Source organism: Chlorocebus sabaeus, chromosome 3, assembly GCF_047675955.1.
Source record: "Chlorocebus sabaeus isolate Y175 chromosome 3, mChlSab1.0.hap1, whole genome shotgun sequence".
In the NCBI taxonomy this organism is placed as follows: Eukaryota; Metazoa; Chordata; class Mammalia; order Primates; family Cercopithecidae; genus Chlorocebus; species Chlorocebus sabaeus.
Genome location: NC_132906.1, coordinates 80,346,085 through 80,371,994, shown reverse-complemented (window position 1 = coordinate 80,371,994; position 25,910 = coordinate 80,346,085). Strand labels below are relative to the sequence as shown.

Sequence of the window (25,910 nt, the reverse complement as noted above, 5' to 3'; positions counted from 1 at the left end):
GTTTGCAATCAACTCCCTGCTTCATCTACACTGGTCTGGCTCCTGGGCCCATCAAGCTTCCAACAGCACCGGCAGAACTGAGGACGGGAGGCCAGGCCTGCCGTGTGTCTTCAAGGCCAGCACAGTCTCTGGGCGGGGCACACACATCCTCATCGTGTGTGGCAGCCAGGTAGTCACTGTCTCCAACCAACGTGGAGAAACAATGGGGAGCTGCTGGATACCAACTCCCATCTGCCCAGTCTCAGCTGAAATTAGAATTCCTCTGGAGCCCACTGGAACACCAGGCCTGTTCATTCAACGTGGCAAGAATGAAGCAATGGGGCACTGGCAAGAAGGTGGGTTCCAAGACACAGGTTTTGTAGGTGACTACATTACCCAGGTATTCCCAGTACTTAGGGTTGTGTCAAACACAATCAAAGCACATTAATTCAATTGTTAGACACGTCTTTTCCTTCTTAATACTTTTTAGAAATGGTTCAGGGTTGTGATTTGAAATTTAATGATAGTACTGAAAACTCCACTTGGCTTTATTGTTTTTCTTTTTTGAGACAGTCTTGCTCCGTCACCTAGGCGGGAGGGCAGTGGTGCGATCTTGGCTCACTGCAACCTTCGCTTCCCAAATTCAAGTGATTCTCCTGCCTCAGCCCCCCAAGTAGTTGGGATTACAGGTGCATGCCATCACGCCCAGCTAATTTTTGTATTTTTAGTAGAGACGTGGTTTCACCGTGTTGGCCAGGCTGGTCTCGAACTCCTGACCTCAGGTGATCCACCTGTCTCGGCCTCCCAAAGTGCTGGGATTACAGGCGTGGGCCACTGCGCCCGGCCTATTGTTGTTTCTCTTATCAGGTACTCAGAGGCTATGCATGCAGGTCAAAAACTGTCGAGAAAAAATTCGCCTTGACTACCACACTGCTCTCACAATGTCACTCCCTACCGCCTGGTAGGAAGCTGGCTTAACTCCTCTTGGGATGTGATTCTGTAATAATTATGCTGTCAAAAACTTCTGGTGCATGAACACAGAATCACTGGAACTCTTTTGATAAAAGATGAGGGGGAAATATACGCAAACCTGGAAGAGCTCAAAAAAGGGTTTTAGGTCCTGAATATATTTACAACTTCATAACTGGGTGAAATCTAATCCCATTTCATGACAAAGGCAGGTGCTTTCTCTATATCCATTTGAAACTAAAAGCACAGGTTACCCGCTTGTGTTGAAAAGGAATGTACTGAACCGCCTTTTGGGGGTGAATATGTTCATTCTGCTGGTTTTGTTGGGAATTTTACAGGATATACACATATATAATAAAATCCTACTGAACTATGCACTTCAAGTGTGTGCACTTTATTGTACGCCAGCAATACTTCAATAAGGCTATTAAGAGAGAAGCAATGATCAATGAAACAGTCCAATAGCAGAATGATCAACAGAGCACACCTTTTAGAGTGCAGAGAATCACTATGTCCTTAAGTAGAATACACGTAAGAATTCAAGTGCAGTATGTGTTTTGCTACAAAATTGCAAGAATGTGGCTTTTATGAATTTATAAAACTGCTATATCTTAAAAGTGTGCCTAACACTCTTTAAGTATATCTGAAGTCCCAACCTAATAAGCTGGCTCAACCCAAACTGGGTTTGGGGGAAAAAAAAAAGGATCACATTACAGCAAAGTATCATCTGTAAGTGTGAAAAAGGTGTTTATTCGGGGACCTAAAGTCTCGATTCCATTACACTGTGTTCTAAGTGTAGGTCCATGGAGAGCTACATGTTGCTGGGATGCTACAAAGTCAATAAAACCAAACAAATCTGTAATAGGGATTCCCCAAACAGGGCAAAGTAAGTGAAATAGAATCTGGGAGCTGAGGGCCTGGGAAACAGAAAGCCTGAGATGAGGTCAATTTTTCTTTGTTCGTCGAAAAATAACAATTAGAGGTCTTGGCCCACTGAATATGAATCAGAGTTGAAGGGCCAGCTCTTCTCTCTCCATCACCGAGGGAACCGGGCCGTGTTCTCAAGGCTCTCACCTGAAACACTAGAATTCCCGTGTTGGCAACGGCCAGATTGATCTTCGTGCCTTCCCTGTCCTTGGCCGGGTGCAACCGGATTCCATACATCTCGAGCCGACGGGCAATCTCTAGGAGCTGGAAATCTGATTCTGCTGGTGTTTGTCCACTGACAAAACAAAAATTAAAGAGAAAGGCCAGGAGATTTGAATTCCCTGCGTCTGTTAATTGGAGATTAAGAAGCTTCTCCTGGGAAATAAAAAGGCATTTCATCACAAACACTGGGGCTACCCGATCAGATGACACTCAACCTCCCATTCACTGTAACCCAAAGTCTAGCAGCTAGGACAAAAGGTCCATTGCTCATGGAACATAAAACCCCAAAAGTCTCCAGACTCAGCCAGTTTTGTTTTGTTTTGTTTTGTTTTGAGAGTGGGGGGAATCTCAAAGAGTTTCCTTTAAGGTCATATAAAAGCAAAACACCACTGTGTTAAAACAAGATTTTAGTTGCTTTCAATAACCTAAACCTGCAAAAAAAAAGTTCAAGAGAACACCTTTTCATATGGCCATCAGGCTCCAATGTTTCCTTAAAACAACAACGAAAAGCACCATGAGTCCTCTGAAAATGTTTTATTAATCCAAACAAAAACAAAAATGGAGATGCTACAAAGGTTCTGGATTTTTATGATACTCTGACCTTGTCCCAAGGTAACCATGTCCCTTTCCCAATTTCTCATTAGGATGATAACTGGACGGTCCTTTGCTCTTACTTTCTCTTTCGTTCCAAAGCCTGGGCATCCCTAAGTTCCAGGCTTCAGTGGGTGACCTGTGCTTCTGAGAGCCCAGGATGAATCACCACATCCCAGTGAGCCTCTGTGATCTTTTTCCCTCACCCTTAGTGTTTTTCTCCACAATAGTTTCTGTGGGGGGTGGCTGGGATGTACACCCATGTACACTGGAGGCAGAGAGAACCGGCTCAGAGGGAATATGGAGCCAAGAATGAGACTTACATGTGGTTATGGTGAAATTCCACGATTTTGTCCTCTAGTGCGTCTTGCTGAGGTATGTATTTATTTTTTGCTAAGTGCTCTCTGTCCAAGGCTTCATCAAAATCCCCAATCTCAGCTAAAAAGAAACAGAAAGAAGAACAGGTCATGTAGGAAGGACACTTCCCAGTTTGTCAATATTCCCCAGCTAGCCCAACAGAAGCTAGCAGACAACATAAGGTGAGTCCAGTTGGTGGGGAACATCAGAATGGTTAGATCTCAGAAACGGGATGCGAGGATATATTTATCAATTGTGGTGACATGAGAAGACAGTTTTCACTCCTCCTCATCTCTAACAGTCGGAAAGCAGCTTCAAGGCCAGGCGCAGTAGCTCACCTCTGTAATCTCAGCACTTTGGAAGCTCAGCGCGGGCGGATCACTTGAGGTCAGGAGTTCGAGATCAGCCTGGGCAACATGGCAAAACCTCATCTCCACCGAAAATACAAACATTAGCTGGGCGTGGTGGCGGGCACCTGTAATCCCAGTTCCCGGGGAGGCTGAGGCAGAAGAATCGCTTGAACCTGGGAGGTACAGGTTGCAGTGAGCTGAGATCACGCCACTGCATGGTAGCCTGGGCGACACCGCAAGACTCCATGTTCAAAAAAGAAAAAAAACCTCAGAATCATCCATCTTCGCCATACCTGCTCCCGGTTTTTTTCTCCCCATCCGCCTGGGGAGGTTCTTGGCAGTAAATTCTACACATGTGGGTGATAACCGTATGACCTCCTAGCAAGCCCTAAAACTTCAAGACTTTATAAAAATCAAAGTGAAACTTATATATTAGCAATGACTAGTGCAAAACCCAAATGGTTTATCATGTAGAGAAAGGAGGATTGTCAGTGGGTACAAAGGTAGATAATCTAACGCTTAAAAAATTATAAGAGTTTATTGAACTTTTCGTAGTCTTGTCAGAAATAACAGATCAGATTGCAAAGTCTTACACGTTTTTATCTATGAGAACTATGATTCTCACATAACCTTGTTTTCTCGCATAACCTCAAGATAGTCCTCAATACTGCTGGAATGTGGAAAGGAAAGGACAGAGCAAGCTTTAAAATCAGACTTGCGCCTTAACAACACTAGCTCAAGGTCAGTGTACACCCACTGTTACACCTCTGAGACAGTACACCTTTTTCTTTGTATCACATATACTGTAAAACAAGCTTAATAAAAAATAGCCTAATGACCAGAGCCCAGCTGTTTTGATAAAAACCAAGGGAACTGTTGCTATGAAACTCACCTTTCATTCTGTCACACGAAGCGGCTTGTCACACCTAGGGCAATGCACTCCAATAATCAAGCAGGACATGGCCTGGGTGTTGTCATCAGTCACACCCACTGAGGATATCTGTTCTGCACAAAGCCATGCCACCACACCTGGCAGCAGCTGGGGCACTGGAAGAACCCCTCCCTTACTTGCTTCCTCATCATCCGAAAGACCAACAACACTATTTCCTAATTGCCTTTTCTGGACTGATTTCTCTCTTCCTAAATAGAGTAAAATTGCCACCCTCCATCACAGAAAATGGCACAGAAATGGGGGCATGCCTGGTTATACTGCCATCATTATCTGTCGCCTTGACAGTAGAGGGCCTGGCTTCTCTGCAATTCCTTCTATCTGGTCCCAAGGAAATGCAGTTGATGCTCATTATTAGAGGCAGTTATGATCTATAAGGTTACCATAAACACTGAATTAGCCATTCCTGAATCATTTCTCCTAGGGGAAATATGGGGTGAGTTTCCTCCAGTAGTCTTGAAACAACATTTCAGTTAACTGGCCGTGTCTTATGTGTGTTTCTGTTGAAAGCCATCTTAAATACACATTGCCAGTTTCTTCACACTGAGCTCATGGCCAAGAGCAGCTGAACTCATGCCTGAATGCCACTTACCTAACACACATTTGCTCTATCAGGCAGATGGCGCTGCACGCGGGGACACAAGACAGACAGCGCTTCCGCACAACGCCTGGGGACTGTTTAAACAGTGAAATCACCAACAGTACGCACAAAAATGCGAGAAGTGTGGCATTAAATAGACCATAAAAAGGATACTTATTAACAGTACGAGAAAAAAACCAGAAGGCAGAGCTTTGCCTCATTTGGTCTCCACTAGGAATGCACATCAGGTGACTACCATTTTTCACCATCCTGGGCATATCCACAAATGACCGTGAAAGCACATGAGTGTTCATTTGGGGGTTACAAGTAAATAAGCAAATCTGCAAAGACAGAATCTGAGAATAATGAGCTTTGTCTGTCTAAGGAGGAATTCCTTAAATCCGAAATGTCCTGGGAGTTTTATGTTTGGGCTTCTTAATTCTCAGAACACACTCTTTCCCATCATTCCATATAGAGATGGCCAAATGGTCCAGTTTTTCCTTTGGCATCGGGGTGTGGACACCTAATTCTCTTTTCTTCTGGGTCGCTTGTCTTTTCTTGCCCTCCTGTCACTCCACAGTGACATGACTATGAAACTTATTCGCTCCTCACATCTCTCCTCTTTGAAATATGGAAATAGGCTGCTCCTTAAATTTCTGGAATTTGAAAACAGACACATACTCAAGATCTGACTTCCTTTTATTTTTTCTGAGACAGGGTCTTGCTCTGTCACCCAGGCTGAGGTGCGGTGGAGCGATCATGGCTCACTGCAGCCTTGACTTCTGGGTTGAAGTGACCCTCCCATCTCAGCTTCCCAAGTACCCGGGACTACTGCCACATACCACCACACCTGGCTAATTTTTTTTTTTTTTTTTTGGGGGGTAGAGACAGGCTCTCACTATGTTGCCCAGGCTGGTCTTGAACTCTTGGCCTCAAGCTAATTTTGTTTTTGTAGACACGAAGTCTCGCTATGTTGCCTAGGCTGGTCTTGAACTTCTGGCCTCAAGAGATCCTCCTGCCTGGGTCTCACAAAGTACTGGGATTACAGACATGAGCCACCGCGCCCAGCTGACTTCCTATTTTTTACATGTTTTATGCTGAAAATGTCACATCAGCTTATGCATATACTACATTCCTTAGCAGTCTACTCAGCAAAATAATTAATAGGAAAAACAGCAGCAAACCAAAATCCTGTGATTTTAATAAACAGATGGAACTTCCCCAGAGGACAGGCGTGGACAAACCCACCCTACCACGCAGAACCCTCAGAGCAGGGACCACACGACCTGCACAAACACAGCCCTGCCTCGCCTCCATGCTGCCCACGTGCGACCTTTACATCACGGCCAACTAATAGATGATTCTTTTCTTCATCAGTTTGTCCTTCTTAGTCAACCCACAGTAAATTAGAGAAAATTGAAAGTTCAAAATACTGCAGGGAAAATACAAGGCCAGTGACGGAGGAACAAATGAAAAAATACAGACTATCTTAAAGAGTCCATGTATTCAAGCGAAAGAAGGCAGGAAAATAAGACATCAGCTTGTGTGTACAGAGACGGACTAGATAAACATCAGCTTACCAGAGATAATTTTCCATTAAGGGTAATATAGTTTCTGCCAAAGGGAGATGACTTGACCCCTTATACCTTCCCAATAATCACCAATAATTGAAACCACCACACAATCCACAGAAGATTCTATGAAATGCTTCCTTTCATGACTGAGTGCATGGGATGCTTTAAAAAAATGCAGAAATGGGGCCTTACACATATCGTAAGATTTTAAGAATACTGTGTGTCTCATGACTATATGTCGAATACCATGTAAACAGCAGGGGAACTTCTGAACCCATCTATTTGCCCTTCGAGAAGGGAAGATTCTTTGTGGATTTTGAGGCACTTGCTGGTTTCTGGGAGGGAAAATGGTATACTAGACTGACACTATGGTTTTCTGGATGTCAGCAAATCTCTCCTCCCAGATATGCAAGTGAAATTCACTAATGTTAACAGATCTTTATTTTTTTAATTCACTTTTTTAATTGACAAAATAAAAATTATACATATTGGTCAGGCATGGTGGCTCATGCCTATGAATCCCAGCACTTTGTGAGGCCAAGGTGGGAAGATCGCTTGAGCTCAGGAGTTTAAGACTGGCCTGGGCAACATAGTGAGACCTCAGCTCTACAAAAAAAAAAAGAAAGAAAGAAAGAAAGAAAAAATTAGCTAGACCTGATGGCACGCGCCTATAGTGCCAGCTACTTGGGAGGCTGAGGCAGGAGGATTGCCTGATTCCAGGAGGTCGAGGCTGCAGTGAGCTGTGATTGACAGACTACATTCCAACCTGGGTGACAGAGACTCTGTCTAAAAACAAAAAAATTTTTTTGGTATATATTTATAGTGAACATCATCTTTTGATATATGTATACAATGTGAAATGGCTAAATTAAGCTAATTAACATATGTATTACTGCCCATATATATATATATATATATTTGTGGTGAGAACACTTAAAATCTACTCTTCTTGTTTCTTTTTCCTTTTAGACAGAGTTTCACTCTGTCGCCCAGGCTGGAGGGCAGTGGGGTGTCTCCCGGGTTCAAGCAATTCTCCTGGCTCAGCCTCCCGAGTAGGTGGGACTACAGGCGCCCACCGCCAGCACACCCAGCTAATTTTTGTATTTTTAGTAGAGACAAGGTTTCATCATCTTGGCCAGGCTGGTCACTAACTCCTGACCTCAAGTGATCCGCCCACCTCGGCCTCCCAAAGTGCTGGGATTACAGGTGTCAGCCACCACGCCTGGCCAAAATCTACTCTTTAGTGTAACAGAGCTTTAAAGAAAAAAACATAGGAGGAAGGAAGTACACGACTAAATGGCATCAGGAATCTTTGAGTAAGGTCAATTTCTCTTCTGCTTACAAAATGCCAAGGGTCAGAGACATTTTATGAAGTTACTATTTCAAGAAGGCAGCTTCGTTTTAAAGTTTTATGTTGTTTGGAAAAGGAGGATTGCAGGTGAATAAGGATAAAGGAAATTAACGTTTGCTGAGCACCTAGTATGTACTGGGTACGGCTGGCCCTCTGTATCTGTGGGTTCCATATTCATGGATTCAGCCAACCATGGATTGAAAATACTAAAGAAAAAATACTGCATCTGTACCAAACATCTAAGATATTTTTTCCTGTCATTATTCCCTGAAGAATGCAATGTAACTACATAGCATTTACAGTGCATTCATTATTATAAGTAACCGAGAGATGATTTATAGTCTATGGGAGGATATACGTAGGTTATATGCAAATACGACACCATTTTATTTCAGGGAGGTAAGCATCCTCAGTTTTTGGTGTCCTTGGGAGGTCCTGCAGACAATACCCCATGGATACTAAAGGACAACTGTATATGCTACCATTTAATTTTTATAGCCTTATGAAAAAGATTCTATTATTCTCATATTACAAAAGAAATGGAGGCTGGGGGGTTAGTAACCTGCCAGGGTCTCCAACCAATGAACAGAAATCAGGTCAGCCAGACTCAAAGCCTCCTCTCCCTCCAAAGGTAAAAATTACATTAAGTTCTGTGCTAAGGATTCCTCCCCCATAAAATCAGGATAATGACAGACTTGATCTTGGGGGCTGTTAGGACAATTAAATGAGATTTTATATATATATATATAAAAAATTTTTTATATATATATATATAGTGCTGGCACATGGTCAGGCTTAAGAAAGATACCTATTTTTTTTCTTGCCCATGTCATTTTTTTCAAATTGGTAAGAAAACACCTATCTATTAAGTGATCATATTCAAAAAACAAGAAGATATGCATCATCTACTGAAACACCTTACTGTATTAGACTAAGGCAATTTTTTGACTACTAAGAGTGACACTTCCTACAAACCTTTGTAAATCTAGTTAACTAGGCACATATCAGGATAGGAGGGGACTGATTATATGAGACTAATTCATATACAGTGGAACTGTAAAAGGTGGTATGATAACACAACTTTCCTTCATAGTAGTGCTTATACACTAAGCGTTATACTCACAATTACCTTTCCGAAACATAATGTGTATATTTTATTTCAAGTAATTTCTGCCTTGGTCAAGAGGGAAAAAACACCCAGGTGGCTTGTCAGCAAGCCTTGAGATGAGCACAATCTGATTTATCCTTTGTCTGTATTAAGGCAAATTGAAACATCCGGGGTCCAGCTCCATTAATCCAGCATGAGTCTTGATTTGCTGAATTCTGGAGAGCAAGAATCTCTAGAGAGAAGTGAAAACTGTGGCAGTATTATGTCTTAAGGCTACTGTGCCATATTCAATGATGAAGTTTAAATCCACGAAAAGGACAGAACAAGTTTAGTCTATCTGGCAAGCATCCATCCAAGCTTATCCTTTGAGACAACTGAAGTATCAACTGTGTACTAGTCCTTGAAGAAAGACAAACACCTGAACAGAAAGTACAAGAGTTAACATTTGGGGATATGCATATTCAATGACATCAGGAGCATTGTTCTTCTCTTCCACCCATAGGCCTTCATACAAACAGCAAAAATAACACAAAGATGTTGACACTTTCTTTTTTGGTGGATATGATTTTTTTTCCCATCAATCAGATCACTGTGTTATTTCAAACATGATTTTCAAAGGAAACAAATAGGACTTACATTGCACAATGTGTGAAATCAAGAGAGCTGCGCTGGAGTCATTACACGTCAGCCTGCCTTGAGCCAAGTCCTGCTTCACCTGTAGCGCGAACAGGTACCTGTGAAGATCGACAGAGCTGGGCATCAGGGAAAGAGGCATGAGGTCTCTGGGAACCTGGCCTCGCTGTGAGAAGCCAAGGAGAAGGTTGCAAACCCCAACCAGGAAGTCTGCATGGGCTGGAATGGATTCCAGCTGCCATTCACCACAGTGTAAGTATCTCCCTCCAAAATACAAAGAGACATAGGCTACCATCTTTTCACAGTATGAATAATATGTTTCATTTTATATGGGGAGAGAGAGCCATAAAAATGTGAGACCATAACCTAGTATGCTATGTATTTTTGCAGGGTATAGGAAATATTTACCTTTTTTTTCACAGAATCCTTCATCCATACTCTAACATGGTTCTATGGCTCAGACAATAACAGCAATTTATTATGATGAGTCAGAGGATTGCCAATGAAATGAGAAAAACAAGGGGGTGTCTTTTTGTGGTGTAACTACTTCCGTAAGACCCAGTTACCAGATTTGTAAAAATCCATTATCTTTTTTTTTTTTTTGAGACAAAGTCTTGCTCTGTCACCAGGCTGGAGTGCAGTGGCACGATCTTGGCTCACTGAAACCTCCACCTCCCGGGTTCAAGCAATTCTCCTGCCTAAGACTCCCGAGTAGCTGGGATTACAGGCACACGCCACCATGCCCAGCTAATTTTTTGTATTTTTAGTAGAGACAGGGTTTCACCATGTTGGCCAGGATGGTCTCAATCTCTTGACCTCATGATCTGCCCACCTCGGCTTCCCAAAGTGCTGGGATTACAGGCATGACCTACTGTGCCCGGTCAATTCTTTTCTTTATATTATGGTATTAAGCATGTCAACATTTTTGGTGTAAGAGAAAAAAGATATTTGTAAATCAAAGACATTAAGTAAAAACTGTGCAACAGCAAACAGGCATATGAAAAGGTGCTCAACATCACCGATCATCAGAGAAATGCAAATCAAAATTACAATGAGATATCATCTCATCCCAGTTAAAATGGCTTATGTCCAAAAGACAGGCAATAACAAATGCTTGGATATGGCAGGAAAAAAAACCCTTATATACTATCAGTGGGAATGTAAATTAGCACCACCATGATAAAGAACAGCTTGGAGGTTCCTGAAAAAACTAAAAATAGAGCTACCATATGACCCGGCAATCCCACTATTAGGTGTGTACCGAAAAGGAAGGAAAACAGTATGTCAGAGAGATGTCTGCACTCCCATGTTTACTGCAGCACCATTCACAACAGCCAAGATTTGGAAGAAACCTAAGTGTCCATCAACAGATGAACGGACAAAGAAAACGGAGCGTGTATACACAGTGGATTACCATTCAGCCATAAACAAGGTGATCTTGTCATCTGCAACACCATGATTGGAACTGGAGGTCATTATGTTAAGTGAAATAAGCCAGGCACAGAAAAGCAAACTTCACATATTCTCACTTATTTGTGGGAGCTAAAAGTTAAAACAACGGAACTCATGGAGCAGAAAGTCGAATGATGTTACCAGAGGCTGGTAAAGGTAGGGGGTGGGAGGGAATGGGGAGTTAATGGGTCCAAAAAAGTGAGATAGAATGAATAAGATCTAATATTTGATAGCACACCAGGGGATTATAGTCAATAATAATTTATTATACTTTAGAAATAATGAAAAGAGTATAATTGGACTGCTTGTAACACAAAGGATATATAAAGTCATAGATACCACTGCCCCCCACCCCGGCACACCACCACAAAAGCAAACCAAACCTGTACAATGTTATAATGGATGTGAAAATAATGATACAAACTGATTTTTAGAAATCTAGTTTACCTGCTGCCTGAGAACAGCGTCCTCTCAGTAGCACCCTTTGCAACCAGATTCTGTCCCTCATACAATTACCTGTTGGCGCCGCATGCTGTGGCTCCCAGCACTTTGGGAGGCCAAGGCGGGTGGATCACTTGAGGTCGGGAGTTCAAGACAAGCCAGGACAACATGGCAAAACCCCGTCTCTACTAAAAATACAAAAATTAGCTGGATGTGATGGCGCACCCCTGTAATCCCAGCTACTCAGGAGGCTGAGGCAGGAGAATCACTTGGACCTGGGAGGCGGAGGTTGCAGTGAGCTGAGATCGTGCCATTGCACTCCAGCCAGGGTGACAAGAGCAAAACTCCGTCTCAAAAAACAACAAAAATCAAAAACAAAACAAAAAACAAAACAAAAAAAAACAACAAAAAACAGTTACCTGTTGGAAGGACAGAGAGATAGGGCCTTGGAGACATAGTAGATTCCAGGCAGATCAAAGCATCTCCTTATTTAAAATTGGTAACTCGAGGCAAAGAATTGAGTGTGTAAGCTGCCTGGCCAGAGGAAAGGGTGTTTCAGGACAGCCAAGAAGTTGAAGAAAGGTTTTACAGGTTTATCTCCCATAAAGTAAAGTTTTGCCTCAAGTATTTGGCAAAAAATTGTAAGTGCCAATTTATAACATAGCAAGAATAATAGAATAGAATTAGAAAATCCTCATTCCACAAACTCTAAAGAAATTATTGATAAACCATTGATAATCCTCCAGCAAGGATTATCAATGGGTGAAAAAACCATGTAGGGGATTGGACATTCACATAGGGCAAAGGTAACACGACTTTACCTACAATGGAGTAATCAGAATGTTACCACCTGAATGCAATGAACAATCTCTAATCATTAATGAAATATGAAGCACACAACATCACTTATGACAGACTCCAGCCCAAATGTTTACCGGTGTCAGTCAAGCCCCAGAATCAATTTCCTGTCCTCTCCAAACCTCATATTGAGATTTCATCCTCAATGTTGGAGGTGGGACCCAATGAAAGGTGTTTGGGTCATTGGGGCGGATCCCTTATGAATAGACTAATGCCCTCCCTTGGGGGTGAGTGAGTTCTCACTCTGTTACTTCCTGTGAGAGCTGGTTGTTACAAAAAGCCTAGCACTTCCCCGTTCTGCCCACGTCCTCTCCCACCATGTGATCTCTGCCCATGCCGGCTCCCCTTTGCCTGCTACCATGAGTGGAAGCAGCCTGAGGCCCTCACCAGATGCCAATGCCCAATCTTAAAACTTTTTAGCCATCCAGAATCATGAGCAAAATAAACTTTTTTGCTTCATAAATTACCCAGCCTCAGGTATTCCTTTATAGCAGCATAAAATAGATTATGACTTCCAGTTTTGGAAAAATTCAAAGGATAGAGGAACAAGTTAAACAGCACCACAAGAAAGCTAGCAGGCAAATTCAGAAAGTAAGGTATTGTAGCTGGTCCAATTTCTTCAACAAGATGCTTTCATGAGGAAAAGAAAATGAGGGACTAACCTACATAGGTCTGGATGACATATTAACTAGATGCAATATGTGGTCCTAGAGTGGATCTGTTTTTAATTGATTGATTAATTGACTGATTGAGACAGGGTCTTGCTCTGTTTTCCAGGCTGGAGTGCAGTGGTGCAATCACTGCTCACTGCAGCCTCAAGCAATCCTCCTGCCTCAGCCTCCTGAGTAGCTGTGACCACAGGTACACACCACTATGCCCAGATATTTTTTAAAATTTTTTTGTAGACACAGGTCTCCCTGTGTTGCCCAGGCTGGTCTCAAACTGCTAGGCTCAAGAGATCCTCCTGCCTCAGTCTCCCAAAGTGCTGGGATTACAGGCCTGAGCCACTGTGCCTGGCCAATCTTATTTTAGAATAAACAGATATAAAGGACAGTTAGGGGATAAATAGGGAAATTTGAATATGGCCAATGTATTAGATGAGATGAAAAGTACATATGCATGCATAGAAAAATTCAGAAAGGCTATCTTACTAATCTGATGGGCAAAGGGAATGCAGTGTTTCTACTTTCTTAGTCTTATTCATATGTCTATTCTAACTTTCTACAATGTGTATTTACTACTATAATAATAATGAAAGGGTATTTTTGATTTTCAAAAGGGCTTTTAACAGTATTAGACACAGAGGTTTCCATGAGAATTAAATAAGATACATGGAAAACACTATTAGAACAAAAATATTCAATAAAAGTTGGCAGTTTTTAAAAATAAAAGAATAATCCATTTTAAGTCATTTAGGAAGTTTTATTATTAACAACTAAAAAACCACAGCAGCAATTGTATAACCAGCAAAAAGTACCCTACAGACTACAGACCTACCAGTAGGCTTTTCTCTGACCTCCCTAATTTTATTCCTGTTCTCTTGCTCTACCCTTCTGTCTCTCCTCCCAACCCCCTTTCTCTCTCTGTCTCTCTCTCTCTCTGTGTGTGTGTGTGTGTGTGTGTCTGTCTGTCTCTGGAAAGTCAAAGGAAGAAAAGCAGAGAATAGAAAACAATCTAAACCTCATATGGTAGGAGGGAATACAAACTATCATGCTGGATTATAGTTACCGTCTTTTGAGCCCAACACTTTGTAGAGCTACAGGTTTTAATTCTAATCTGTATGGTTGGTTTTTCATTCAACAGGAGGGCTTCATGTTTTAAAATGACATTCTGAATATTTTACCTGCTTTAAAATGACATTCTGAATATTTTACCATTTATCATTTCAAACATGAGGTTCTGTGTTCGCAAAGAGGTTTTCAGGGACAAATGCATGGGCAGAGTCTGGCAGGCTCTGGGGACCTCTGGTGACAATCGCACAAGGGCTGCAAGATGGCATCAGGTTCTGAAAACGCACACATTTACTAGGAGGGCACATGGCTATTTTGAAGGCTGAGGGACGAACGTGGCTCCCCTGATTACGTGGCCTCTTCCTGTTCCAAGGCCCTTGTAACATGAGAAGTAGCTTCCTGGGTACTAACTCTGTCCACTTTTCTTACCACGAGCTGTAAGCTGAGCACGCTGGCCGCGATGCTAACTTTAGAGATTTTGCAACACCTTTAGTACTGTCCACTGAAGCAATTCCAATCAGTCTCACAAGAGCCAGAGGCTAAGTTTTACTTGGTGGGCACTAAATAAAATTAAACCGGAAGACACAATGAAAACATAAAGCGCTCAAAATGCTATCAAGTTTCCTTAGCAGAAGGGTGGACATGAGGAGAGTGGCAATGATTGTGGCAGGAGCAGACAGAGGGACTTCACTTCTAGGGACAGCAAGAGTCACACATCACACCTATTTGATGCCTTGCTTTCAGTAAGAGTAATTTATTTCATCTGGAAGACCACCATCTTCTCTTTTCTTATTAAATACAAGCAATTTACAATTCCCCTGCAGTCTAAGAGAACACTTCAGCAGGACGCGCTGGGCGCAGAGCAGCACGTTCTGATAGGGTCCCCTCACCTATAAGAACACAGGCAAGTAGAAGCTGGATCCAACTGAAGACGGAATGCCCAGAGAGAAGGGGAAGAACAAAGGGTGGCTAAACTGGGCACAAGCAAAGTGATTCCAAGCCATGCAATAAGAAAAACTGAGATCATCTGGCAGGGCGCAGTGACTCACGACTGTAATCCCAGCACTTTGGGAGGATGGGGTGGGCGGATCACGAGGTCAGGAGTTTGAGACCAGCCTGGCCAATATGGTAAAACCCCGACTCTACTAAAAATACAAAGATTAGCTGGGCGTGGTGGCACGTGCCTGTAGTCCCAGCTACTTGGGAGGTTGATGCAGAAGAATCACTTGTACCCGAGAGGTGAAGGTTGCAGTGAGCCAAGATCGTGCCATTGTACTCCAGCCTGGGCGACAGAGTAAGACTCCATCTCAAAAAAAAAAAAAAAAAAAAAAAAAAAAGGAAAGAAAGAAAGAGAAAAATAAAAACTGGGATCATCTTTTCCAAAGACCCCACTCGCTGTTTTCAAGCTGCACCCAGGAGTTAATACGCTTCTCCTTCTAGATGTCTAGGTGCTGCTGTCAATAGGATGGCATTCCACTTGCAGTTCAATAAATAGAAAGGAATCCAGCTTCTTGTTTAACAGTAGACTGCAATTTAATCTCCTATCTATATCAATGGGAAGCTGACAGAGCTATTCCTGGAGGCCCAAGGCATTACCTACGGGGCTAGAGTCACTTATGCTTTGCTGAACCACAGGCCAGTTTGTCTGTCCCACTTCTGTATATGCATCCTTTCTCACAAAGCACAGCTGACATGGAGCTTCTCCCAACATCCCCTCATTCACCATCTGCCAAAGAACAGCACCTGAAATCTCAATAGTCAGTCCGTTTTTGCTTCTATAGGAATTTGAGATGCGAGAGTCCCAACACATCGGCCATGTGAGGTTCTCTGTGCCTTGTACCAAGTGGGGAGCGATGGAGAGATGATAAATACCTTAGGAATTTCAGATCAATTTCAGATCAATTGTATTCAACAGTGAGCCAAAAGAACTGTCTCCTTGGAAAAGACTTCTTAAATGTCAGTTCACACTGGGTGCCAGAAAACAAAAACAACAAAACCAACAAAACCCTGCTCCGTCCAGCTGAGCTCGTGTAACTTGAGGAATTTCTCAGCACTGACAGAGGAGATGGCCGTGCACCAGGCACATGCGGCTTGATGGTAACAAGCTGTATGGAGTTTCAGAGCAAGGGCCAGACTGGTAGACAACTGCAAACCTCTAGAGACAATGATTCACAAACACTGAAAAGGTGCAAAACTATTTGCAAAACAGAATTTTTAATGGAAAAAAAAAAACGGGGGGTAGGGGGATACAGGATTTGTGCCTCCAACTTCCTGAGCAAGAAAGAGGCCTGCTGATTCACATGAAGAAAAGGCACGCTACTGACGCTGCTTATTCCAAACACGACGACATTCCTCCAACAGCCGGACCTGCCCTTAGATTTATTTCAGCACGCAGAGCTCAGGGCAATGCAGGTTCCAACGACAGGAAAACCAGCCCCAGTAAACCAAGACCCAGCAGCCTCAGTAAAAGGCCCTCCTGTGGTCAGCCAGCCCACCGTCCTGTGCTGCTCGGCTTAGCAGCTCGGGCTGTCCCTCCTCTGCAGGTAGCTCCCAGAAGGCTGCTGCCAATTCCCGGCTGCCTTTGCCTTCTTCGCTGATTTGAGGGTTCTAAGTGGACGTGGATGATTAGCAGCAACTCGTTCAGAAAACACAAAGCAGTGGGAAGTCTTCATCACTGTCTCCCGGAGCTGCACGTTCCTGTATCTGTTGTCCTTCCTGCCGCTGCTGTGGTCATGGGACATCTAACAGGTATCTCAAACGTGACCTGGCCAGAAACACCCTGACTCTCCACTCCCCCTGCAGTCCTCCACTTCCCTCCATCCTTTTCTCACTTGAGTAACCCCTAACACCATCTCCCCCAAGTCGCTCAGGTCAAAAATCTAAGCGCCCCCTCTCCCTCCCTCAGAGTCCACCACCACCTCATCACCAAGACAGAGTGACCCTGCTTCCGGTACCTGTTCTAAACACAACTACTTCCCTCCATTTCCACTGCTACCTATTGGCAGCTTCTTTGCCACCATCATGGCATAGACCACTGTGACCACCTCCTCACAGGATGCCCCGGGACTCTGCTTCACCCCCCAAAACATCCACATGGCAGCCAATCTTTCAACACTATGTGCATCAAGCCTCTCTCCTACCTCACCATGGTGCTCCCAACACTCCTGCCATGCTGGCCCTCCTTTATGTATTTGAATGCTTGCAGCTGACTCTCGCCTTGGGCAGAGCACTGACTGCTCCATCTCTCCAGAAAGCTCTTTCTCAGTAAATGACTGATGGCTCCTTCTCACTTCCTCAAGAGGCATCCCAGACCAACCAAGCTGAAGTCATCACCCAGGCATCTTCTATCACATCCTCCTACTTCAATTACTGAAGAGTTCTTGCCGCTATCTGATATTATCCTGTTTATTTAATCGCTTTCTCTGTTTCCATGAGAGTATTCTTGTCTTGTCATCACTGCATTCCCAGCGCCCAGAACAATGCTGGCACACGGGGCACACTTAATAAATATTGCTAAGATATCAATATCTTCATCCCTTTGATAAATGATGATCAATGATGACCCAAGATACTGTGCTCTGTACTGACAGGGATGAGGAAGGATGTGACGGCCTCGGTATTAAACAGTCACTGCTTGAAAACCATGTGTGATAAGAATTAGGCTGGTCAGATGAGTGTCCTCTGAGGGATGCTCTTGAAAGGGAATCATTTTATCTACACATGTTCCTGCCAGCTCTGCCCTCTTTTAAAACACCGTCAGTCTTGCCTCGAATTATAAAATGAGGCTGGGCACAGTGGCTCATGCACATAATCCCAGCATTTTGGGAGGCTGAAGCAGGTGGATCACTTGAGGTCAGGAGTTCGAGACCAGTCTGGCCAACATGGTGAAATGCTGTCTCTACTAAAAATATAAAATTAGCTGGGTGTGGTGGTATGCACCTGTAGTCCTAGCTCCTCAGGAGGCTGAGGCAGGAGAATCGCTTGAATTCGGGAGGCGGAGGTTGCAGTGAGCCGAGATTGCATCGCTGCACTCCAGCCTGGGCGACAGAGAGAGACTTCGTTGCAAAAAAAAAAAAAGTATATATAAAATGAGTAGAAGTGATGATGTGATGATGGCGATAATGACGATGGTGATGGTGATGATGACAACAATGCAAACAGTGATGGTGATGACAATGGTGGTGATGATAGTTACCATTTACAGTGTCCCTACTGGATCCCAGCTACTCTAGTATAATACTGCTTATCCTCAAAACCACTCTTGCCATGTGAGCATTAGAGTCTGCACTGTAAGAGGGGAATTAATGGCAACACAAAGGGAGAAAGTAACTAGCCCGTCACAGCAAGTGGCAGGATGGTGGCCGAAGCTAGGTCTGACTCAACGCCTGCACTTCTCCCACTCAGCCACTTTCAAAAGAACTGACCTCCGGTTCCTGCCAAATCCACCACCCACAGCAGCGGCAAAGATAAACTCTGAGTTGACGTGTTGGTTTCACAGAAGAGATTCACATCCAAAACAGTCCATGATGTGACATATAAGATGGAAAATATGATTGACATATAAGATGGAAAATATGATATCAACAGAGTGTAAGCCCAGGATTCACTTCATATCACAAGAAACCAGGCTTTAGGGAAAACAGTACTTCCTCCTCCACCATTTTTGTAAGCAGGACTGGGAAAGAGGAAGGTTAAACTGTTCAGTACAGAACAGATGCTGGTCAAGTAAACATTATGAAAATGTTTGTGTCATTAATCGAGAACATTCATTTTCTCTTTTCCTCTGTACCCTGTAGCAAAAAAATATACAGTTTCCAAACCACTAACCTTGTGAGTTCTTCTTGGAGTTGTGTGTGGTCAGGCGGAAAGAATTTCACCACAAACTTAACAACAACATGCTTTGGCCCTAAAGAAGAAGAAAAAGAAGTAAAGCATTTATTGACTTGTGTTTCAAATGCCATTAAAGAAAAAGACTTTACAAATACAAATAATGTATCTCATTCCAAGCTCCCAAGGGCACATCTGCCATTTTCCAAGTCACTTAACAACTGGCCAAGTTCAGCCACTAATTCACACTTCCATATTGTGGGGAAAGAAAGATCCGTTTTTAAAAAATACTATGACCAAAGTACCACATAGAGCTATTAAACTTTTTCTCTGAAGACTTAAATTTTATCTAGGTTTTTTGAAATAAAGTCATTTATCTTCAAAAATGTATCTAATTGGCTACTTTTACCCAAATAATGAAAATGTACATCAGTTATGCAATTCATTATACTTAACTATACTATAAAGTACAGTTGCAAATGCGTCCATCAAATATATTTTCAGCCTTTTGGTGCTCTTCTGAGCTCTGGGGAAAAATACACCAGACGTGGTCCTGGCTTTGTCTCAGCCAGCCAAGGCCTTTATGAGTATCTTACAAACCCTCTTACAAATGAGTTTAGACAAAATCAGGAAGTAGATAGGGAGCGAGGGCAGGGAAGAGACTGAGTAAGATGGGTAACTTTTCAGAATTTAAAAAAAAAAAAAGAAAGAAAGAAAACAGGACAAACAGACTATAAAATAATAATCTGTGGCCAGGCGCAGTGGTTCACACCTGTAATGCCAGCAATTTGGGAGCCCGAGGTGGGCAGATCACCTGAGGCCAAGAGTTTGAGACCAGCCTGGCCAAGATGGTAAAACTCTGTCTGTAGTCAAAATACAAAAATTAGCTGGGTGTGGTGGCAGGCGCCTGTAATCCCAGCGACTCGGGAGGCTGAGGCACGAGAATCATTTGAACCCAGGAAGCGGAGATGGCAGTGAGCTGAGATCGTGCCACTGCACTCCAGCCTGGGGTGACAGAGCAAGACTCCATCTCAAAACTAATAATAGTCATCATCATCATCCTCTGCGATTTGGGTTGGGGTTTTTTTGTTTTGATGTGTAAGCTACAATATAAGCCATCTTAAAAGGTCTGCCATTTGGAATGATAGCAATACATTTATGTTCTATGAAATATAAGATACCATAATGAAATCCAAATTTTAGCAGTAGTATTACAAAAGCAGAAACATGTCTGTTTTACTTTTCACGATCATATACAAATAGTAATTATGTATTATAATTTCTGTGATCACATATTCAAGTTTAAAAAAATGCAAAAATGACATAAAATAAAGATGTTGACAATATCTACAAAATCGGGAGAAAAAAAACAAGGCATGAAAATTAACAAACTCTTCCATGTCAATTCTGGAGCACAAAATAACAGTAGCAAAATGAGGAAGACGAGAAGGCTGTGCTACTTACTCTGCGGTTTTCACTGAGTGGCTACTCAGATCCTCAGAAAACTTGAAACTAGGAAGATGCTAGCACTCAATGCCAAGTGACAGCTTTGTCACACGTGGCCTGTCACAGGATATGGAGAAGACAACTGCACTAATGCTCCAGCTCTGACCTGACCACAGTCAACTCTGTCTTCAGGTCTGAGCCAAAGATATACCTTCCCACTGTTAGCAGCTCCCTTCGTGCAGGGGACAAATGTCAATCTTCTAGACTCTATGCTACCTGGCCCCATGAGGCCGGGGGGCTTCTCTTCGCCCCCAACATTAGTCATTGCCTGCCAGGCATGTTCGGGACGCCCAGCAAATATGAAATGATGGCCATTTCATTGTCAGTAACTGCCTAATTTAAATTGTAGATGATCAACATCAATTTCAATTGTGCAAGGACCACGCAGAAATTGTGCTGCGTGTTTATTATATCCACATAAATTGCTGTAAGTGGCCCAGTGGGGTTTCTTAATCAGACATACAAACGATCCCTCAGGTATTGTAAGCTTCATGCTCAACTAAAAGGACACAGTATTCTGATTTTTGTCCCGACAAAAATCTGAGAATAGAGAGGGGAAGACACAAGAAGAGAGAGAAAAAGCAAGCATTCTTTTTCTTTGTTCCTCCCCTACACATTCCTTAATCTTTTCTTTCCAACACACAGTCTAAATGCATACATGCCAGGTTCCCTTCAGGGTTCTGCTGCTACTCAGAAAAACACACACACACACATGCACACACACTTTCCGCGACCCTTTTAACCAAACAATACTTGCATTCTGATTTCACAGGCTTTGAAGAGGAAGGACCAAAAACCTAAAAACAATGTTATGAATAAATGGCTCCACCTCTCCCCTCTGAAAGTGACAGAAAGGAACAATGGTATAGACAAGACAAGCTCAATTATTCTGGGGTTTAAGATAATAGCAGGCTTCAGTTGTTAATCAAAACGATATTTTATTTTCCAAGCTCGGTTTTGATTACCAAACTGTTACACATTAAAACTGCAGAAGACACACATTTTAATAGTACATGGATTAGTGGATGATGAAAAGCAATTATGGGGTAGAAGAATTTGCGTTTCTAGTGCTTCATGCCACAGGGCAAGAGATGTCTAGACATGAAACTGTCTGGCTTCAGATTTCACATCACTATTAAACATATGGTATATACTTACTTCTAATCTGTTTCACAATGGGTTTTAGGAGATCCAGCCACACCTAGAGGGGAAAAAAGAACAGATTGAGACCTAAGTTCTCAATGAAAGAGTGCAAGTACTTTGAGATTTTGTTTAAAGCTGTTTAAAATCAAAATATTTTTGAGGATATGAGGCCGTCTGTTCCATTTTTCTCCAGAATGCCATATCTTACATTGTCTACCACTTTTATAGAACAGATCCTAATTTGCTAATATTATCCCTGAGCTTGAAAATTAAAATTGCTCCTACACTCAGATACACATAGTTAACTAAGAATTTTTTACTCTCATTTATACATTTATCATATTTACCTACTTGGAAAATATTAATGAATGATTTTGTGTGTGACTACTAGCTGAGTGAAATATATACATTCCTTATTGAAACAATACACAGAAGTGTCTAAAATAACACATCTTTGAGGGATGCGGAAAGGGAATGAATATTTACAGACCACCACCTCTGCACCAGCGCTACCTATAAGCTACTGACCTTTCCAGACAAGGCCAGAGGGATTCTTGTTACCCAGGAGTGACATCTGAGACTTGCAGAGGCTAATCTGTCCCAGGTCCCTCAGCTAAAGAGTGGCATTGTTAGGATTGAAATCCAGTCCGTCTAACTTCAAAGTCCAGACTCTTTTTCACACATCTGCTTCTTGGTACACAGTTTGAGTAACAAAATTTTCAAGGAAGAGAGAAGCCTGCTGCCCTTATTAATGAAATGTAAGTTGACCATCCCATTTCACATGTTTTTTTCTTTAAACTCCCCCTTGAATTTCTAGTCATTTGAAAGGGTTCCACAGAAGCTCATATTTGCATATATGACAAAACTAAGTTAATACGCTTAACATAAAGAGGGTTTTATAAGTAAATATGAAAACGAGAAACAGCCCTTTAGAAAACCATGCTGAGAACCACATATAATTTACAAAGAGAAAACGCCAACAGCTAACAGAAAACTGTTGATGCTCAGGAGCAATTTGCACTAGAAATGCAAATTAAAACAATTAAATACCATTTCCACCCATTAAATTTCCATCTAGATATGGCTGTACACACACTTACTTGCATGTTTATATTTTATAATAGCCAAAGTTGGCCAGGGTTCAGGGAAGCAGGCACTATCTTACTCTACTGATAGATGTGTGGATTAGTACAACTTTTCTGGAGACTTATCAGAGACTCAGGACCTAAGGCCTAAAAAGTATTATCCAGCCATTTCACTTTGGGAAATTATGCATTTCTGCACACACAAGGAATACTAATTGCAGCATTTTTATAATCATAAACATTTTTACAGTAACCTAAATTAAGTAGAATAATGTACATCAATATGACACATTACCATGCAGGCATTAAAAATCAAAAGACAGGCCAGGTGCGGTGGCTCACACCTGTAATCCCAGCACTTTGGGAGGCTGAGGTGGGTGGATCATGAGGTCAGGAGTTCGAGACCAGCCTGGCCAACGTGGTGAAATCCTGTCTGTACTACAAATATGAAAATTAGCTGGGCACAGTGGTGGGCACCTGTAATCCCAGCTACTCAGGAGGCTGAGGCAGGAGAATCACTTGAACCCGAGAGGTGGAGGCTGCAGTGAGCCAAGATCACGCCACTGCACTCTAGCCTGGGAGACAGAGCAAGACTCCGTCTCAAAAAAAAAAAAAAAAAAAATTCAAAAGACAGGAGCCACAGGAGAGCCTAGACCTTTATTGAGATTTCCATGGCTGGGCAAGGCCAGGTACACAGTTTAGGACTGGCTCGTTGAATAATTCTGGCAGTCTCTTAATTATAGGAGTGGTCTGTAGTTGCTTGTGACCAGGCGCTGAGATGATTCAGGCAGAGGAATATTGCTTCCAGGGATGGGCAGGTCAGATAAAGGAGGCAGCCCTGGATTGGTTTCTTTGTATATCAAAGGTGGTACCCCCAGCTGGGCCCTGCTAGCTCTAAGAATTGGCTAGCACTGGGAGCGGTGGTCTCTTCTTAGCAACAAAGGTCTTTTAAGATATCAAAATACCACAATATGCAGAAAATTCTCTATATATGCAACACACATGAGAGGAGCAGAGGTAGGGGACAAGCTTCCCTGAAAATGACCCTGTGCTAAGATCTGAAAGGGAAGAAAGACAAGCAGAATCTATGAAGAAAGACAGTAAAAACCCTAGTCCTGATGCCCAGACGATCACCACGGCTGCAGAGCAGGGCAGGTGGGTCAGGAAGAGGCCTGGCCCCACCAAGGCCACATGCAGATGCTTTGTCCTTATCCTAAAACAATGGGAAGGATCTACCCCATGGGGAGGACGTGATTAGATTTGCATTTTTAAAAGATGAGTCTGGCAGCATGAGAACAGGTTAGAAGGAACAAGAATGGATGCAGGTTGAGCTGTTGGCAATTGTCCAGGCAAGACAGGACGGTATTTTGAACCAGAATGGCAGAAGTAGAGTTTGAGAAAGTAAGTGGATTCAAGAACAATTGAAGAGCTAAAAACCAGTGGAATGCACGGATGGATATGACGCCCAAGGAAGGAAGGTGACAATAACCGGAATGACACTGAGATTTCTGCAGCAGGCATCTGGGCAGACACTGGTGACATCTCCAGAGATAGGGAGCACTGCAGGATGACTGAGGCTGAGAGGTTTCAGCCATGTTAATTTTCTGAGGTACCCTTGGATCATACAGGAAGAGACAGTATACAAACATATACAAAGAGACAGTATACATTCATCTGGAGCTCAGAGGAGAAGCCTAGGCAAGACATCTCACATTTAGAAATCGCCACCACCCTGACTCCATGTGGGATAAGATGGCCAGCATAGAGTCTAAAGAACTAAAATGCGTGAGCATTGGCCAATACGTCCACCGTGGACAGCCAGGTAGGAGTAGAGGAGGCGCGAAGGAAAGGAAGGAGAGAACCGTATCGTGGACATCGTGGGATGACAGTGTCCGCAAAGGAAGAATCCTGAGAACTGTCTCAAACTCACAGAAGATGAGAACTAGTCCTTGATTCAGTGATTCAGCGGGTCACTTGACCAGTGATGGGTCTGAACATCTGGTGGGTGGGGAAGAGAATGAATGGCTTTATCAAGAAGCTTGGCTGTGAAGCAAGAGGCAACAGGATGGGGGGTGGCTGGCTGGGGAATCAGGTAAGGGTGTTGTTCATGTGCTTGTTTTGTTGTTGTTGTTTGAGACAGCGTCTCACTCTGTCACCCAGACTGGAGTGCGGTGGCATAGCCTCAACTTCCCAGGCTCAGGCAATCCTGAGCTTGGGCTCCCACCTCAGCTTCCCGGGTAGCTGGGACTACAGGCGCATGAGGCCAGACCTGGCTAACTTTCATATTTTTCGCAGAGACACGGTTTTGCCATATTGCCCAGGCTGGTCTCGAAATCCTGGGCTCAAGCAACCCACCTGCCTCGACCTCCCAAAGTGCTAGGATTACAGGCGTGAGCCACCGTGCCCAGCCCATTTACTTGTTTTTAATTGGAATGACCTGGGTGTATTTAAGAAAAGGAGGGGTTGAAAATAGGGGCAAGAGGTGATGACTGGTGTCCAAAGAGACCTGAGATGATGCGAAGACAGAGCTCTAAAACCCAGGACACTGGCTAATGACAGATCCAAGGAGGTTCATTTTCTGTGTTAGGAAAAGAAGAAAACTCCTCTCTGATGCCTTCTGTTTCCGTTGTAAAATCAGAGGGCTGGAGGATTGAGGAGAGTGGAGAAGCTTCCAAAGAGTCATGCTGCCTGAGAGCATGAGTTAACCAGACAGCCCACTGGGGGCCTGCCGTCCTGGCCACTAGACTCTCTCACCACCGCCAGGGTGGCCACAGAACCAGCCTAAACTTCTGCAAACTGCCCAGGACGAATCAATGACACTTTGGCAGTGTGGCTGCCTATTTTATGAATTGTTTTTAAACATCTCTCCTCTGTTTCTGGCATTTCTGTGGAAAGCATCAAACACAGGCGCCGATGTGAGCCAAGGGAGCATGTGGTTTTATAACACGTGGGGCTGGGAGCGCAAGATGGGCCTGGGTAACTCAGCGTATTCAGCAGCTCCGCAGCGGGAACGCTACAAGGCGCCGATCACACTCCAACCCAACAAGGCTGGGTGAGGACGCACGGCCTGTGGGGACCTATCTGTTTCCCAGCCAGATCGCAGAGCTGAGGGAGGTCTGGGGCACGTTGGACTTAAACCATTAGAAATGGATGAGCTGGGAGCAGCAAAAAGAAAAAAGAGGTTGCCAGTCGACTGCAGTGAAAGCACTGGCCTTTGCTATGCAGGGAGGGTCACAGGGAGGCGAGCAGAGCTGGACTGGGTCATCCCGGCCTCGTTA

At 43.3% G+C, this 25,910-nt stretch overlaps 1 protein-coding gene across 3 annotated transcripts in view; it reads right to left on the bottom strand.

Annotated features, from left to right (window-relative positions):
* Nucleotides 1-25,910, bottom strand: part of FARP1 (FERM, ARH/RhoGEF and pleckstrin domain protein 1) — a 295,496-nt gene that overhangs the window by 54,786 nt on the left and 214,800 nt on the right. For all 3 annotated transcript variants that reach the window (XM_038007719.2, XM_007960723.3, XM_073014449.1), the window contains 5 exons: nt 21,563-21,605; nt 18,899-18,977; nt 9,594-9,691; nt 3,012-3,126; nt 2,023-2,170 (listed from right to left, as the gene is read on the bottom strand). In XM_038007719.2, coding sequence (XP_037863647.2) covers nt 2,023-2,170; nt 3,012-3,126; nt 9,594-9,691; nt 18,899-18,977; nt 21,563-21,605 — 483 coding nt within the window. The remainder of the gene's footprint in view (nt 1-2,022; nt 2,171-3,011; nt 3,127-9,593; nt 9,692-18,898; nt 18,978-21,562; nt 21,606-25,910) is intronic.